At 42.0% G+C, this 12,851-nt stretch overlaps 1 protein-coding gene across 4 annotated transcripts in view; it reads right to left on the minus strand.

The window, feature by feature from the left end:
- Positions 1-12,502, minus strand: part of LOC307025595 (disks large homolog 5-like) — a 28,909-nt gene extending 16,407 nt beyond the window's left edge. For 2 of the 4 annotated variants that reach the window (XM_079660366.1, XM_079660364.1), the window contains exons 1-8: positions 11,775-12,502; positions 7,226-7,294; positions 5,850-6,003; positions 5,365-5,508; positions 3,737-3,920; positions 2,505-2,761; positions 1,866-2,178; positions 950-1,180 (exon numbers count right to left, since the gene is read on the minus strand). In XM_079660366.1, the coding sequence (XP_079516492.1) occupies positions 950-1,180; positions 1,866-2,178; positions 2,505-2,761; positions 3,737-3,920; positions 5,365-5,508; positions 5,850-6,003; positions 7,226-7,294; positions 11,775-12,072 (1,650 nt within the window). In that variant the 5' untranslated portion in view covers positions 12,073-12,502. Of the gene's footprint in view, positions 1-949; positions 1,181-1,865; positions 2,179-2,504; positions 2,762-3,736; positions 3,921-5,364; positions 5,509-5,849; positions 6,019-7,225; positions 7,295-11,774 lie in introns of all 4 variants that reach the window. The other 2 variants (XM_079660365.1, XM_079660363.1) reach the window with 1 other exon arrangement.
- Positions 12,503-12,851: the final 349 nt, after the last annotated feature.

The raw sequence follows: 12,851 nt of genomic DNA on the forward strand, positions 1-12,851 counted from the left end.
TATGAGAAACTTGAGGCTGTGTTCAATCCGACATTAGCACTTGGAACTAGGAAATGCAGCGTTCTCATTCATTTAAATGAGACAACAGCCCTGGCTCAGCAGGGGTTCTTAAGCACAGGCTCCAGTACAAAAAAGACAAAACAAGAGTTGTCTGGTGGGAAAAAAGGAAGCTGGCTCGACTTTTGCTGCAACATCCTCCAGCAACTCATGGCACATGAAATACATGCCAACACAGTCTCCTGGCGAATAATTTATTAAGTGAATGTTGCATTTTTTCTTTGAACTGTTCAAAACATCTGCTGTAAGCCTTCAAAGATTACATTCATCATCATGTTTAACCATAAACACCTCAAATAAACTGATGTGAGCTAAAAGGCAACCCCCCCCCCCCCCCTCCCCCTCCCACACTAGAAAGATTGCTTGAGGTGTAACAGTCATAGATTGGATTAGCTACTGTGGTTTAAAGTAGGTCAAATATAGTATAATGAGTGTGAGTCTCACTCAGAGTCTGCTGGTGTATATGTAGTAAATGTTCTCTCTGTAAATAACTGCAGCAGAGAGACTGCCGAACATAGTGAGAGCATTAATGAAGTCCATCGCTACATTAATTCCATTAGACCTTACTGTACTGTTGTTTGGCTTAATTATCCCTTTCTGATGCAGTGCACTTCTCTTGTGCACTTCAAAGTCTGAGAGCCTTTTCACTGTAATTGCTGCTAATTTCCTAATGCAGGAGTCTCTGGACCTTCATTTCCATTCATCAGACAGACCCCTTTAAAACAAACTGTGATGGGTGACACACACTTCAACAAAAATCAATGTGTGGCAACCTGCCTGCTCCTAAATAAACATTTACTATTACTTTACAGGATGGGATGAAGGGATTATTGTTGGGGGAATAAATCAATCCCTCCATTTGTAATGATAAATCTCCCGTCTGTCTGGCTACCTGTCTGGCCTGGTAATACTCTCGCAGCAGCTGGTCCCTCTGGATGATGGCCTCCGTCCTCTCCTTGCGGGCCACGTCCCTCTCCTCTCGTACCGTCTCATTGTCCTTGCAGGCCTGGCTCAGCTCTTTCTGGGCCTCGGCCTTGTCCTTCACCTCGTGGCAGTATTTCTCCAGCAGCTCGTTCTTCTCACAGATGGCCCGGTCCCTGTCCACCAGCGCTGAGGCCAGCTCCTTCATATCACACAAATAGAATAAGATGGAGATCAAATGAATAAAACATTTATATTTTGTGCTCATCTTTTATTAATATGTTTTTTTTGGTATTCATTCTCCTACTTGTCTGTTCCTACTTAGGATTGTTTCTTGGGCAGCTGTAACACTGAGATCTCCCGCTTTGGAATCAATAGAATATAATCTTATCTCATCTCACTGAACAAATTGTGCTACCACCACAAGCTTCCTATAGGGGGGAAAGTGGAGGGTTACAAAGACTATTTTCCCTCTTGAAGCACATCCCTTTTTAAAAAACATCAATGTGTGTCGTCCTTTTTTGAGCTGTTGCCTTTTAATACCAGTGTTGACACTATTGCTTTTACGATTTAAATAAGCTCTGGGTGTTGCCAAAATTAAAAATGATAGCAGCTGTAACCAGCTTAGCTACAGTGGATTGGGACACACATAATGCAATAAGTCATTCTTTGTCAATATTTTGACAAACACAGCATTACCATTTTAAGTTTGAATCACACATTATATTAATTACTTTCACAGATATGATCAACAAATCTATGATCCAAAAAGTAATAACTGCTCTCCCAGTCTCTAATTTAAAATAACCTCCAACTATATACAGTTTTTAGAAAATATATTTGCTTTTGAAGTATACCCTTAAAGCAGCCCTCGATCCAGCTGTTACCTGTCTGAGCGCCTCCAGCTCCTCACTGGCCACCCGTCTCTCTGAGGAAGTGTTCTTCAGCTTGGCCTCTGCCATCTCCAGGCCGGTCTGAAGCCTGTCCACCTCTTTGATCACCTGATCCCGCTCGCTCATGATCAGCCGGTACTCGTTGATCACAGAGTCCCGCTCCTCTTTGTACTTCTCGCCGTCTTTGGCCGCCTTGAGCTGCTGCGTCTTCAGCCGGGTCGCCTCTGACTGCAGCCGCTCCATCTCCCGCTGCAGCTCCTTGTTCTGGGAGGAGGCCTTGGACAGCTCTTGCTGCGTGTTGTCAAACCTGTGGAACAAAAAGAATGCATTGGGTGTTTATCAATCCACAAAACTAAAACATAACAAAGAAAAAACACAGGCAAAAAAAGTGACCACGCTTTCCAACTTGGCATCATAAAGGCAACACGAGAATGGGAAAGCGTGTGCCCATCTGCAAAGCTTCAACAGCCTTGGATTAAGAATATTTGAAGCAGTGTGCCGTGTTGACCTTGGAATAACATTCAAGAGGTAAGTTTGAAGCAAAGTTTGCTGCGCTTGCTGTTAATCATTAAACATTTTACAGCTGCTCAGTCTGTGCGAGCTTTGTGTGTCCGGTTATATTTCCGGCTTTACCTTCTTATAGAGGAGGAGCACTGCTGCTGATAGTGGATGGCTGCGTCTCTCTGCTTCAGCAGCATGTCCAGCTGTTTCTGCAGCCGGTGGTTCTCCTCCTCGGCCTGATCCAGGCGACTCAGGTCTGCGTTGTGACCCGCCGTGTTATCGTTGTAGCGCTTCCTCAGAGCCTCGTACTCAATCTTCACGGTCTCCAACTTGGTCGCAGTAGTGTCGTAAAGCTTGCTGAGGACATCAGATGAGCCCTCTCTCATCACCTGGAGATTACATCATTCAGATGCCTTACTGAGTGAAAAGGTTATCCACGATGTAAATAATGAAACCATAATATATGTTAATAACGTCCAGAAAAATGAACTTAATACTGAATGAAGTTGAACTAAAGCAAAGCTTCAGCCCTTGACTGTGTGTTGAGGTAGTGGACCAGAGCAACACTTAGAAAGAGAGATTCTGTAAAGCTTGACTTTTATGGACTTCACAAACAGAAGTGTAACCCTTCACTGCTGCTTCGGAAAAGTACGGTAATAGTGCATGCAACGTCTTGGTGCTCTGAATACAAATATAAAAATGGCACTCTGAGAGCACAGGCCTCTGCCAGGATCATGCCATAATCCTGTGTCAATATGTTTTGTCTATATTTATATTTTACTATGGCGTACAATACAAAAGGCATGTTTTACAAATGAGACAATAGAGTGTGCGGTATGCCACTGGCATCTAACAACTAAACAACAAAAGGTTGTCATTGGACTGACATCACCAAGCTAATTTGACTGGCGTTGAACATGAGTTTCCGTAATGATGACATGAGCTCTGAGGACAATGAGACAATGTATCCTGGTTATCAAAAAGCCATGCAAGACATTCCCCATGGTTATGTAAGGTATTTCAAACATTTAATGATCCAACCTTCTGACTGCTGTCAGACAATAAGTCCGGCGGTGAAATAGCAAGAGATGCGGGTCAAGTCATTTGTCTAATTTGATAGAATGTTTTGATCGATGCAGACATGAGAGGTAGAGCTTGTTTGACCCCCATTTCTCTGAGTGATGTTGTGGTCTTTGGAGTAATGGTCACCAAGAGAGAATAGATTTCTGTCAGGATGTTAATGATTGAATCTGAAGGGCAGTTAGAGAGTGTGTGCGTACTACAGGATGTGTAGAAAGTTTGCAGATTTCTTTATTCTCATTAGCCATGTAAGCATACATGTAGATTGCCATTCCCTGTTGTACCTGCTGGTGGAGCATCCTCATTTCTACCACCTCCCTCTGGCCGTCGTCATGCAGCCTCCTCAGCTCCTCGCAGGCCTGCTTCACGTGGTTGTGCTCCCTCACCAGCTGGATGTTGTCCTGTCTCATCGCCTCCAGCTCATCTTTCAGCTGGGCGTGCTCGCTGGCCAGACGGCTGTGCAGCGTGCTGAGGAGGAACCACAGCAAGCACCGTTAGACTGTGGGAACTGTCACCCAGGTTTAAAATCACCGTTACAAGCAGAAATACAGCAATGCCTTAGGAATCACAGAACTAATACTTAACTAGAGATTCTTTCACAGAGGATTTTTTGGATGGATTTTTACTTTAAAACTTTTCATTTTAAAAGAAACATGCCCGTCACAGATTCCCAGAGCTAAAGTTATAGCTTCCTGTTGCTTCAACAGTCCAAAACCCAACTATTTACAATGATATAAAAACAGCGTAAAGCTTCATATAAAACCCCAGAGGAGCTGGAATATGTGGCATTGTAGCTTGATAAACTACTTAAATGATTCACTGTTTATGAAATGTGTTGTTGTTAAACTGTAATTTATTTTCAATTAAATCATAATTTTAGAAATACTAGGAAACAACACTATACCTTTTCTGCTAGTAAATGGAAACTATTTCCCCTGTTCAGTGCATATTGCATATTGCTTATTGTTTTTATGTGTGCTACTCTGGTCCATTGCCAACAACCTTTTAGATATTCACTCATACTCAAGACTCTTCTTTTCAGGTCTTGCCACTTCAGATATGCTTATTAAGTTGTTGCCGATATGAACAGGAATATCCGCTCAGAAGCAACACAGATGACCAATAAAGTCCTGAGAGATTATGGTAGTCTTCTTCGTGTTAAATGACATATTGATCTTAGTACAATGCACTGGTTGGGCATTAATGTGATTTCCAATTCACAGGGCATGTGTTTTCGTGTGAAAGGAGAAGTGCAGAGGCATACGGGACAGCAATAAATAAAGAGTGTCTCTGGTGTGCAAACAGGGTCCAGAAGGAGAGGCTGAAAGATGGCAATAATCCTTCATCTGGCTGTTTGCATTTGGGGACAGATGTCAGCTCCCTACACTTTGGGGACAGTATGGCTCCGTTAAATCATACAAACGGACCAGTCTCCCCTTCACAGCTTATTTCATGGGACAACAAATGCTGTGTCCGCAGTATTATCCTCATGGCACAGATGCCGTGCCGCTCACACAGGGTTCAGATGATGATTACAGAGCATGCTTTGGCATGAACTCTTCAAGGAGGGCAGTATTTATAGAGAGGTCGTTTAGGCTCTACTCAAGACTCAAGATTTATGCTGCTAAGAAGACAATAAAAACAGTCTTTTTCTAAAACAAATCATAAAGATGACATTTTTTTGATGAAATGCTGCAAGGATTTTTCAAGGCTTAACTTATCAGCTTTTGGAGTGGTATAAAGGCTTCATCCCTATTACTTTCGCAAAAGTAAAATCTGCTCAATGCAATCTGCTGTGAAGGAATGAATACCAGCTAAACCCTGCAGGCTGAGCGCAAATGCATACAGCACAAACGCTCCGGCTGTTAAAACATTTACAAACAAAGGCTGTGTAGCAGAGCTTTCCACTCACTGGTAGAAGTCGGCTTTCTTCACAGCCTCCTCGCACCTCTTCAGGGTGGTGCTGTGCTGGTTCTGCAGGGACTGTAGGTCCGCCATGGCTTTCATGCACTGCAGCTTCAGCCGCTCGTAGTCATGACCTGCTTTTGAGTTTGGTCTATCCCACCAAGAGGGAAAAGGGGGACAACATTGTGATGCATTCAAATCTAGATTTAAAACGTTGCACGAGAGGGTGAGAGAAGCGTGAGTGAGATAAACAACTTCAGAACCTTGTGCTGGTGAAAACACAAGGGAAGAGAGGTAGCATTCAAATGGTATGATCACCCCTTGTTTGACAGAATTGAGCCTTTTGTTCAACTTTACTTGTTTTTGTTGACGTTTTAAAAAGCACAAAGCAAAATGCCTCTATTCATGGAGTGTCTACGCATGATCACTGCGCTTTCTGTAAATGTTTGTTTTGGAAAACAGGCAGTAAAGTGCATGAGATCAGAACAGTACCTGCAGTCATCGAAGGTGGTTCCAGGTGAAGAGAGCGCCAGACGTTTACGCAGTTCGTCCCTCTCGCGGGTCACATGTCTGAGCTGGAACAGAACCGTCTCCATCTTCTCGTTCACCTGGTGGCTGTCCATGTGAGCGGGCGGAGGGGAGGAGGCTGGACCGGGAGTACCTGCGGGAGTCAGCATGTCACTGGAGGCATGGGCCGTTCACAAAGCTCAAACGATGGGGGCATTAGTGCAGCTCCATCCAATTCTTTTAAAAAAGCCAACTTTGCTTTATTGTAAACGCGGACTTAAAAGTTTGGGTAGGTACGTTTGAGAAACCGGCTCGAGATACACTTTTTGTTATATTCCATGGAATGCTCTTAACATCCCGATAGCAATGAATATTTTAAGTGCTTTGACAAAAAAAATCCAAAAACAAAATGTCATCTCTGGAAGCCGTAGTAAAAAGTACGACCAATCATTTTAGCCGGCTGGGCTAAAATGATTGGATGGCCTACCTGCCTGTCAGCCTTCCATCTCGTGCACAAACTTATCTCGTGCCCTCATTGGTCATGTGCACGTTTGTGTGTGTTGGAGGAGGGGCTCTGCAAGGAAGTGGCAGATTTTTTCCGGCTGTGTATTTTCAAATTCTAGCGCACTCGAGCTGGCTTCTCAAAAATGACCTACCCCACCTTTGACCTCAACATACGAGTAAAATAAGAGGCTGAACGAAAAGTGTACAACTGATGTCTGCTTTCAAAAAAATTCTAGTCTGCTTTCCCTTTCTAATCTTTTAACTGAAAACGAAACGAGGAAGAAAGACTAGTTGAATGGCTCAATAGTCTCAGACTGAACTAACTTGGTCTAAATATTAACCAATCACAAGGAAGAGCTTTTTACCGCAGCTATTTAAACAATTGTCTGCACGTCCTTACAAGAAACCATATAAATCTCACTGTATTACGTCCATAGCATTTCTCACATGTTTGCAGTCAGTTTCATATGTATCCACCTCATTGTTGTACTCGTTAACCTCAGTATGTGAATATATTGCAGAACAAAGCCCCAAATGATAAAAGATAAGAGCTCCGTTTCCCTTCTGGTGGCATTGAACAGTCAAATCCTCTTTCCTTCAGAGAATGAAACAGGCCTGTGTGTGTGAGTGTGTTTGTGCACGTGTGTTTAGGGGGTGGAGGTTTTCTAAATCCTTCTCACATCTGTGTAATCACTTGCATGCGCTCAGAGTCTAAACAGGCAGCAACCAAAGACTATTACTTGACAAATATTTTTCTGAGAAACCGTAGAGCCTACATGTTTCTCTCTTTCCAGGACGATAATGCTTTTATTTTTGCCATTTCTCCAGCCGAACCCCAGCACAAGCACCACACTCACCTAGGCTGCTGAGAGAGCTGCTGCTTTCTGAGTCCGACGGCATGGTGGACAGGATGCTGTAAGTGGACCCTGCGAGGAGAACAAAACATTAAAGTCACTTGTGAGTGTACTCGACCATGTCTGCATTATAGTCAGATTATTATCTCCAGCATTGTATGGTACATCAAGGCCGTGGAGCTTGGGTTACATTTAGGGGCCTTTCCTGAAAAAAGGCCGGCTGGAGACATAATAAGGTGGGACTTTCCCCAACTTGGGATGACGGCCCCGGGGGCTGACAGCAGAGTGTGGCTAATTATCAGTTGGGCAGGGAGCTTGAATACTGACTAGCCCGGGCCCCAAAGAGGCTGCAGCCTCAGAGCTTCTCCTTTTATCTCCACTGACAACATCACACAGTCTCCCCCCCCCCCCCCCCCCCCTGTGAAAGCCCCTTCTTTTATAGCCTACAGTGATTCATAATTAACTGTACGGAGAGGACGTCTCAGTACAACACTGAGTATTATGGAGAAGAATACTTTAGATCATTCCGATTGCACTCAGGACAATATCAGTCAGATTTCTTAAACATTTTTAAAGAAACACTATAGGAAAATGTTAACTGTTATTGTAAAAAACGAAATGTAAAATAGAAAACTGACAGAAGTATCGTTATCAGATGTATATAGTAAAGTCTCTGATATCGATATCCGACTCAAAAATCCAATATTGGTCGGGCAATTTTTTTTTAACTACATACACATCTATAAATCTATACATGTAAGCAAACATTACAATATATCCATCACAAATTACAAGAGCTCAAAGTAAAGTTTGTCCTATAAAAGAGAAAAAAACACTAAATCCTAAAATTTGAACGGGATGAACGAGAATGTTTGACTGAATTAAACAATTAAAAGGATTTTCAAATGTGTAGTCTATCTGTGTGTCCCTTGTTGAGTCCTTTCAACACTTCTCCCAACTGTTAACACTTAGTCAGAAAAAAAGGAAACTGGATTTATAAGATGCTCGAAATATTTAACATACTGTTCAAGCTTTGAACAAACAGCAGTGCACATTTACTGAGATGTAACTTGGCTGTGGGATGAAGAGCTTATAGTTTAGTTAAACCAGCAACTCCAGCCCCCGATGTAAAGTCTAGTGCTCGACTCGGGAGTGCTAGCATGACAAACGCTTCTATTTACCCACGTCCCAGTACTCTAAATCAATCCCTGGCTGGCAAGTTCCCACTAGCTAAAGGACACTATGAGTTTGATTAAGACTGGAAGGAGCCCAGCTAACATGGCTCACCCCTCTTTTTCCCAGCAAAGGACTGAAAGAAAAAAAACGAAGAAGACTGATGTGCCTCAGGAACCGTGGCATCCCATGGATCAAGCTCTCTTTGTTCTCGCTCTAGCTTAAGTTTCCCATGACTCTGTTTGAGCAGAGACCGTCTCAATGGGCAAGGTTCACTGTGTCATAACTCACTCACTCACTTTTCTGCCCGTGTGGAAGTCATGTGACATGGACCTCGCTGTGGTCTGACCCTCGCCACTCAAGGATCTTATTTAGGTTGATCTCTTTTCTGAAGTCACAGCAAATGTTTTTATATATTCTGACCCACGCAAAAGAAAATCTTGCAGGGCTGAAAACTTGAGCACAAACAGTGAGTGCTGACTCGTAAAAATCACATTTAGAACTCAGTGTGATAATCAATTAGAAAAAAACGAAATTAGGGTGCGTTTTCCATGAAAATAAATGCATGTTTTTACTCGGGTCTAAAACTCTACAGTAAGTTAAAATGTTTTGGGTTTAAAAACCTAAAGAAATACACTTTTTATACATGTAATAAGTAACATTTTCTTATATATTGCCCCTTTATCTCGTGGGCGCTGACCATTTAAAAAGTATTTGGATCTGTATTTTTTTTATATCTAAACTTGTTAATGTTCATCTGCAGAGAATATGACCAAGTAAAGCGTGCAAACTAATGATTTTTCTCTAAGGCCCCTTTGCCTTTATTAGATAGAGAGAAAGGAAGAAAGAGAGTGGACAATGTTCCCAGGAAGCATTTGAAAGGTCTCAGCCTTAGTTTACAGGGTGCCTGCTTTACCATGTGAACTACCTGGGTGCCCAGAGGTCAGCGATCATTAATGTGCTTTTACAACTTTACCGTGTTAAACTCATGTCATGCATGTACACTTTCAGACATTTGGTTACCGTGTGACTTCTCAACTAGCATTATCTATCAAAGAGTTTAGATTTCCTTTAACAACATAACCTATCTCTTGTTTTCTATATAAAAGACATTTGAACTCCAGTATTGCAGCACAGCCAAGCGAACACGTCAGCCACGATACACACCCTTGCAATTTACTGCAATCAGGTTATTGTTCTTCAAGAAAAGGTTTGAACATGCTGTAAACAAAAGACCTCGTATGTGAAGCCCTGAAGCTATGGTTATGTAAACATACTATTACCAAAAAAAAAAAACCCTATTCATGTGCATTGCATTCACATCACAGAGAAAATGTTGCAGCCAGGTGGTCTTTCCATGGCTACAGGTACAGGTAGCACCTCTGTTATAAACATTTGGATTTCACCTGCTGGGGTTAAATGATGCAGCTCTCACTCATTAACATTGTTTTGATTTCGATGATCTAGTTCTCTCGCCCTCTGGGACTCTGGGCGTCTGGGGAGATCAGGCTGCTGACGATGCACATTATTTAAAAGCATAGCCTGTAACAAGCTACAGCTCTCCTTGGGAAGGCCCTTCTGTAGCCTGAGCAGTGGAGGAACCTGTCTGCCCAGTAGCAAAAAGCAGCTCAGCCCATTTGTGTCCTGTGTGACTACCAACAGGGAACTGCAGACGAGGAAGACGAGCACTAAACATGTTTGTTTACAACCCTCTACTGCGGCATCAGTACTCAGTTTGAAACCTTAGTGCACAATTGTAAAATGTGGCGCAAAAATGAAACAGCTTAGATAAATAGACTCACTCTGCAGCGTTCTTACTCTTATAAATAATGAGGACAGAATAAATGCATAATTAAAAGCTCAATCAGCACACTGAGTATTACATGATAGCTGAAAGCGAACAAAGTAGCTCATGCAAATATTTCCTTTGAAATGCAAAAGGTAGAGGTGTAGAGCAAGTAGCATGCACTTGCATTATAGCATATATACATACGTTCTGGCACATACATCCAAATTGTCTTACACTGAAATTGATGAAAAATGGAGGAAGACAATATATATTTTTAGACGTGCTCATAACAGAGTAGCGAATGTTGTATTTTTCTAAGCGAACAGCAGGAAATCCACTCATAACTCTGACTGTATATCACAGAAAGAGACTGAGAAATGCATCATCTGAAAAATGTCCTTATGCAAAGAAAAAAAAAAAAAGCGAAAATGACGTAAATAGCTAAATTGGAGTAGATTAGATGAGGGTAATAATGAGCTTTGTAGGTGGAATGTGTGGTATGTTAGACCATTCAATCTGATGTTAATGTGTAATATATCCGTTTCTATAATTGATGGTGCACCCACAAAAGTGGAAACTCAGCAGACCATGAAATTGTTGGATGTCCCCATTTAAAAAAAAAAAAGTATTAAAAGAGGTTATTCTGAACATGATTTAGTACATAAAGTGCTTACTGTATACTATAGGAATATGGCTAATCGAACAGCTGATCCACATAGTTTAAATTTATTATTGAGCGAAAGAAATGCAAAACCGTTTCCAGTTATAAAAAGTACAGATTACAAATTATCTATACAAATATAGAAAAAAAATTTCAGGGACAAGTGATCACTATTTGTTTACATTTAGTAGAGCAAACGATACAGCAGTGTATCAGTTAATAAAAATAATTTGCTGCAGCCTGAAAAGCATTTAGAAGAAGATGTGGGATGGGCATTGTTCAATATAAAACAAAACAGTAATAGATAATGCTGGGCAAAGTTAAGGAAAATAACTGTGCTTGGTTTTGTACTAAGACACAAATGAAAAATTCAATAGCCTACTTTATAAATTTCACTCTAAGTAAGTGACTGTTTGCATTAACACACATACCATTCACTCATTCATTTGACTTTGACAGTTGATTATTGATTCAGACACACACAAATAACTTCAGGCAGCCATGCAGTCACTACATTGATTGTTTGAGTCTTTTCAGGTCCATTAAATTATTTCACAAAGAGCTGGCAGGCTGTGCTTTTAGTGACATGGAAAAGGGAAACAAGCACAGTAGTGTGAGTGTAAATAAGCATCAGGTCACATGATTGTGAAGCCCTCTCTCTCCCTCACTGTGTATTCTTGCCCAAAGGAAAAGTCCTGCCCTTCATCAAGTTGTCATATGGTCAATACTCCTAATGTCGGTTAGATCATACCCAGAGCAGGATCGAAACCAGGTTGGATCCTAACCAAAATGTACAAGACACAATTCCCTTTGACACACCATAAAAACACAATATACAAGCATAGCGTGCATGCATCCATTATATCATTTACTTTTCAGCACGACAACGCACTGCTTCATTGTTATGCACCACATACATAGCTTCTTACCAGTTGTGTGATCCACTGGTCCGGAGCCATTGAGCAGCACCGAGTGCAGGTGAGGGTGCGTCTTCTCCAGGGCCGTGCAAAACTCTGCGAAATGGTCTCTCTCCTTACTTATCAGTATCTTCAGGAGAAGGTCCACTTTTTCCGCGTTGGAGGAGCAGTTGTGTCCCAGCTCGTAGCGTTCAGACTGGCTGAGGGTCCCGCAGTGAGCCAAAACATCCACAACTCGGTCCGCATCTGTTATCGACTCCACCAAGTTCTGGTAACATTTCTCCAACAACTCTTTATGCTTGGGCTCCATCTCTGTTTAGCACCGCGTCGGTTTAACCAGCGAAATCAGCTTCGGGACAAATCTAGCTTCTTTACGTTTCTAATGCCTAGTCAACTTCACTTAGTGCTACTGTCGTAACTCCCCGAAACTATCCCCTTCGGCCCAGTAGGGACGGTTTTCAACCCGAATTGAAGGATACACAAGAAGTAGCCATATTTGTTGCCCAAGGCTGTTGACTGCACGAAAATGACAACACATTTTCCCTACCGCCGCTCCGTCCTTCCCGACAAAAAAGACGGCTCTGCCTCTTTAAGCTCCACTCCGCACACGTTTCGAAGACATTGTAGTCCTGAAAACAAGTTATTTCGACATGTTGGAAAGTGTTTAAAACTCCCTAAGAGCCCTCGCTCTCTGTGTGTTAGGCAACAAACTCCGCCATGTCTCACCGTTCAAGCAGCTGTAGCGCTGTGCCAATCATATTTCCGTGCAATGGACATTTAAGGTAAAAGTAGGCGGGGCTTGTTTTAGACGCACCTGGTTCCATGTCGCTTAAAACCATATAAAATGCACCACTTTGGCGCAGAGATAATTTAGTTTAAAAGTTCTGTATTTTAGAAAAAAATGTTGGTGCTTGTATTTTGGTTTAGTAATTCCTTTGTTTTACTATGTTGCTTTATGTTCTAGCCTATTCCACAACATTTCAGGGGGGAAATATTGTACTTTTTCCAAAAATGTTTGATAGCATTACCCTTATGGCACATTTGTACACACATAGGTTGAGTAACTATGGAGATTAGGATTATTTATAC

This window comes from Notothenia rossii (assembly GCF_949606895.1).
Source record: "Notothenia rossii genome assembly, chromosome: 11".
Taxonomy (NCBI): domain Eukaryota; kingdom Metazoa; phylum Chordata; class Actinopteri; order Perciformes; family Nototheniidae; genus Notothenia; species Notothenia rossii.